This window comes from Melanaphis sacchari, unplaced genomic scaffold (assembly GCF_002803265.2).
Source record: "Melanaphis sacchari strain LSU unplaced genomic scaffold, SCAv2.0 Contig1870_pilon_pilon, whole genome shotgun sequence".
Lineage (NCBI taxonomy): Eukaryota > Metazoa > Arthropoda > Insecta > Hemiptera > Aphididae > Melanaphis > Melanaphis sacchari.
Window position 1 is genome coordinate 1 of NW_020270896.1, and position 5,728 is coordinate 5,728.

General features: G+C 39.2%; 1 protein-coding gene across 1 annotated transcript; it reads right to left on the reverse strand.

The window, feature by feature from the left end:
* Window positions 1–250: 250 nt before the first annotated feature.
* Window positions 251–5,452, reverse strand: LOC112592702. The gene has a single exon (XM_025336856.1). The coding sequence runs from the start codon at window positions 5,450–5,452 to the stop codon at window positions 251–253; it is 5,202 nt and encodes a 1,733-aa protein (XP_025192641.1).
* Between the last annotated feature and the right edge of the window lie 276 nt (window positions 5,453–5,728).

Consider the following 5,728-nt stretch of genomic DNA (forward strand, 5'->3'; position numbering starts at 1 on the left):
GCACCGCGGTGTCGTACGATGCGAACCGATATCACACAGCGCGAACATATACCCCCCTTTGAAAGGATATAGCCTTTCAACACAACACAAAACATTATAAGAGTATATATATATATATATATATATATATATATAATAAGAAAATACACTGACTTAAAGAAAAAAAAAAGCCTATCAAGGAAGTACTGTGAATAAAGAACATGATAATAATAATTTTAGAACAAAAAAAAAAAATTTACAATAAGAATGACTAGCTAGTTGTATCCTGATCCTCATCTTCAGATGTTGGTAGGAACGCAAGCTTCACCACTGGACGGATGAATGATTGACCCGCTGAATTACGCACAGTTACTGCTCGAACAATGCCGTCTTGACCTGGATGAATTTCTGTTATACGGACTAAGGGCCACTGTAAAGGTGGCAGTAATTCATTTTTTAGGATTGCAATGTCACCTACTACTGCATTTCGAGTCCTTTTTAACCATTTTCCTTTCCTCTGACATTGGGGCAAATATTCTGATAGCCATCTTTTCCAAAATAGTTGAAATTGTGCCTGCATTAGATTAAACCTGCGCAATCGATTTTTAGGAACTGTTGAATTGTCAGGTTCTGGGGGCAACATTAAAGGACCACCAACTAGAAAATGCCCAGGTGTCAATACACTTAAATCGGACGGTTCCAAAGACATGGGTGTTAATGGCCTTGAATTTAATGCGGCTTCTACCTTGCATAGTAACGTTGTAGTTTCATCATAAGTTAAAAGTATACCTTTTGAAACTCGATACAGATGCCGCTTTGCAGATTGGACTGAAGCTTCCCATAGGCCTCCGAAGTGAGGCGCAGCTGGTGGTATGAACTTCCACTGGATTGCGTTACTGTTTAAAAAATTGTTTACTGATTTGTCTTTAACGTGTGCCTTGAATTGTGATTGTAATATTCGGTTGGCACCCACGAAGTTTGTGCCATTGTCACTATAAAGAACCGAGACTTGTCCTCGCCGAGCCATGAAGCGGGAAAGTGTGGCAAGAAAGTCTTCAGCGGCTAGTGAGGAAACCAACTCTAAGTGGATAGCTCTGGTCACCATACATACAAAAACACATATATAGGTTTTTATTGGAGTGACCTTTCTAAGCCCACTTCTCACCATGATAGGGCCACAATAGTCCACTCCTGTCTTTGAAAATGCACGACTTATAGTGACTCTTTCACGAGGTAGTGGGGCCATCAAAGGTGAAGAAAACGTAGGTTTTGTACGAAAACATTGTATGCAATGATGTACTGTTTTTCTGGCTATTTCTCTGCCTCGAAGGGGCCAGTATTTGTGTGATACATGGGCAAGCAATGCCTGAGGACCAGCATGCATTAAGCGGCGATGTTCATAATTAAATATTAACTTTGTGACTATGCTTTTAGAAGGCAGTAAAATTGGATACTTTGAATCATGACTTATGGATGCGTTCATCAGGCGACCACCTACTCGTATCAATCCATGTTTATCGATAAATGGACTTAGTCTTATTAGTGCACTACTGCGACGTACCATCTTGTTTGCCTTTAGACGAGACAATTCATCTTCGAATGCGTTGACTTGAGCCTTGCCCACCCATAATCGTTCAGCCTGTGCTGTTTCTGTGATGCTTAAAAACCCAATTGTACATTTTTCACGGTTTTTTAAATGTGAAAGCTTACAGTTATTGATGAAGCGCTGTACTAAAGCTGTCACCCTGAGCAATTTTGACCAACTTGAGTATTTTTCTAGCAACCATGGCGAAGACCCATCTGATGCTGTAAGGACTAGCTTTACTGTACGAAGTTCAGGAAGTGTATCTGGTGATTGATAACTATTAGGCCAGGTAGATTGACTTTGTATCAGCCAATGTGGTCCATGCCACCACAATTTTGACTGTGCAATGGATGCAGCATCAATTCCCCGTGAAATTAAGTCAGCCGGATTTTCCTTTGTTGGCACATGATGCCATTGGTTAGGAGAAGAAACGTCAAGGATTCGAGCAAGTCTGTTTGAAATATAAGCCGAAAATAAAGATTTGCTCTGCAGCCATGCAATTACTATCGAAGAGTCTGACCATAAATATACATTGCTGGGTGCTACAATTATGTTTAATGCCTTGAGTTCAGCTAGTGTGTCATTGGCTAGTTCGGCTGCTAACAATGCTCCGCATAATTCCAGTCTGGGAATAGTTGATGGCTTCATAGGTGCTACCCTAGACTTTGATGTGTATAAGTGAACCTCCATACTGCCATCACACTTCATTGAACGCATATAAACACAAGCTCCGAATGCCTCTTGGGAAGCATCACTGAAGGCATGAAGTTGGATGTTTGATGAAGTTGAAATCATTGCTTTCCTAGGAACAACGACTTGATTTAAACATTGCAAACTTGTATAAAATTTTATCCACCGATTGCTCAAATCTTCGGAAAGTAGTTCATCCCAGCTGATTTTTAATGACCATAGTTGTTGCAAAAAAATCTTTCCTCTAATTAGCACGGGAGACACCAGGCCAATTGGATCAAACACCTTGCTAATATCAGATAAGAGAGTTCGTTTTGTCATTCTGGCTTGTGGACACCATTGTTTAACCATGAATAAAAAACTATCTGATGCTGGTTGCCACAAAAGACCTAATGTGCCTATTGTGTCATCTTCACTCATGTTTATGAAAAAATTACTGTCGCTTTGTTGCTGTGGTATGAGATCAAAGAGTTCACGAGCACTTGAGCACCACTTCCTAAGTGGAAATCCATACTGCATCAGAGTAGAATGAAGCTGATTATATATCTGATGCACTGCCTCTATTGACTCCCCACCACTTATCAGGTCGTCCACATAGAAATCCTGAGAAATGATCCGCTTAATTGAGACATCATCTACTTCATCAGCAATTTTAGTGAGACATCTGGTTGCTAAGAATGACGCTGACTTGGTACCGTATGTTACAGTCTTCAGCTTATATTCGGTCAATTGATCATGAGGATTTGCGCGATAACATATGCGTTGAAAGTCACAGTCTTCAGCTGCCATGCGCACCTGTCTGTACATCTTTTCCACGTCTGCTGTGAGCGCAATATTGTGGACACGGAATCGTAATAATATGCTGATAATGTCAGGTTGGGATTTTGGCCCTTTTAATAAGATGTCGTTTAATGATAATCCTGATTTTGATGCAGATGACCCATCAAACACCACCCTAAGTTTGGTAGTAGTGCTGTTAGATTTCAACACTGCATGATGAGGTAGGTAGTAGCATGGATTGACTGTGGTTGTAGCTATTTCCATATGATCCATATTAAGGTACTCTGTCATGAATGCATTATATTCGTCTGCGAGACCTGGTTCCTTTGCAAAGCGCTTTTCTAAATTTAAAAATCGCCTTTGAGCCGTGCTTCGCGAATCACCTAAAGATTGTGGGTTCTGTGCAAATGGTAGCCTCACTACAAATCTGCCATTTTCATCTCGTGATATGGTTGATAAAAAATGTGCTTCAGCCTTTTTTTCATCAACTGTTTGCTGAGCAGCAACCGAAGTAAACAAAGATAGTGATGAATTTGTAGCTATGGATGGTGGTGTATGCTCAACTTGGTTGAACTCGATAGGCAATTTTCCCACAACTATCCAACCGAAGTCTGTGCCACGTAGCGAAGCAGACTCTGTGAGAGGCCATTTTTCATTCCCCAAAATGTCAAAAAATATTTCTGATCCAAGTAATATATCAATGCTGTTTGGTTCATAGAAATTTGGATCAGCCAATTTGTCCTTGATGTGTCTTGGTAGTATTAAGTTACTCTGTTGAATCCTATGAGAAGGTAACACATTTACTATGGTAGGTAAGGAATGTAGGACAGCAGTTAAATGATGTTCGCAGAACCGAGAAGAGATTGACGCTGAGAATGATTGTGTAGCTGATGAACTTATGGAACCAATACCAGTAATAGGTTGCTGTGTGTTGTCATATGATTGTAATTTTAATTTTTTAGCACATTCGTGAGTAATGAAGTTAAGTTGAGACCCTGAGTCTGAAATAGCTCTGCAATTATGCCAATTTCCAGCTTGATCTTGGACTTTAATTATTGATGTGGATAGCATAATGTTGAAGTTGACATCTGAACTTTGGACGTTATTAGTAGTGCCTGAGAATAATACTGAACTAGGTGTGCTTCCAACCATGGTTGATTCAGTGCAGTTTGGTTCATTCAGTGTGTGGTTAGGTGGAGTATCCTCGTGAAGCTTTGAATTATGTCGCTTATTACATTTTGGGCATGACGATAAACGACAATCTTTAATTTGATGTCCATAGTTCAGGCAATTGTAACATAATTTTGCAACAGCAACAGCATTTTTTCGATCAGCAATTGACATTTTCAAGAAGGTGTTACAGGAATAAATTTTGTGTGGTTGTGTGCAGACAGGACATTTGAGAACTTTATCTTCAGCTGAGCGAGTAAAAAAGACTTTGTTGTTATGATTCTGTCGTGTGGGAAGAAATTTGTTATTGTTTTGAGGGGTTTTGACATGATGTTGCTTTTCCGGAGCACCAACACTCGTGACAGCACCTGCCTCAAATGCAAATATTCTTTTAGCCAAGAATGTTTCAATTTGCTCATATGTTGGAAGGTCCTTGCTATCTTGCCTCAGTTGCCATTCCCCAGCAGTACTGGAGTCCAGTTGTCCGCAAATTAGGGTGACTAACCAAGCATCCCAATGCATGACAGGTTGACCCAACGCTCTTAATGCTCGTACGTGTGAAGCTACATGGTGGTGAAGTTTTCGAAGTTCGCTGGCTGATGCAATAGTTATCTTAGGTGTTTGTAATAATGATCTTATGTGACTTTGAATAGTAAACCCTTTGTTTTCATAATGACGAACTAATTCTTCATACGCCACTTTGTAGTTGTCAGCTGTTATCGTGAAGTTTTTAATTATGTCGGCAGCAGGACCCAGAACACTAGACTTTAAGTAATGGAGCCTTTGAACATCAGTCAATGAAACATTGTTATGAAATAGTGCATTGAATGTATCAAAGAAAGATGACCAGTCCTCCAAATGTCCACTAAATGTTGGAGGCTGGATTGTAGGCAACCTGATTGCATCACTTGCTGAAGAATGTGACACACGAAGCGAATTATCAACTTCCGGAGCACTGAACTTGCTGATCAAGTCTTCCATGTCTGCTCTTAGTGTGCAGGTTTCATCCACAAACTTTAATTGTTCATCAATGTTGTCAGTAGCTTCTTCACAATTAAGCAGCTCGTTATGAATTTCATCAAATGCATTAATATGTGTTATTAGTTTGTCTAATCGAATTTGAATCTGCTTGATGGATTGAGAACTTGGGTCAAATTTTTCCACATATTTTTTAATTAATTGTACACTAGCTTGGATCCTTTCTTTCTGTCTGTTCAATCTGCGCAATTCACGGGCATCATTGTCCATCATGATGAATTCAGTTGACTTGATTGAAGTTGACTAGATGACTTGTTGAATGTGACCAGTGACAAGTACAATATGAACAATATTATATACAAATAAATTATACAAAACACTGAGCCACTGTTAACCTGATTTAGAGACTAGATTGGTTTATGAACAAATGCAGTTTTGAAGAAAGGAACTTGAGATAATAATTATAATAATATTTAACCAACAACAAAAAAAACACTAATCACAATGGCTCATGTATAAAATCGCACAATGAATATAAATAATAAT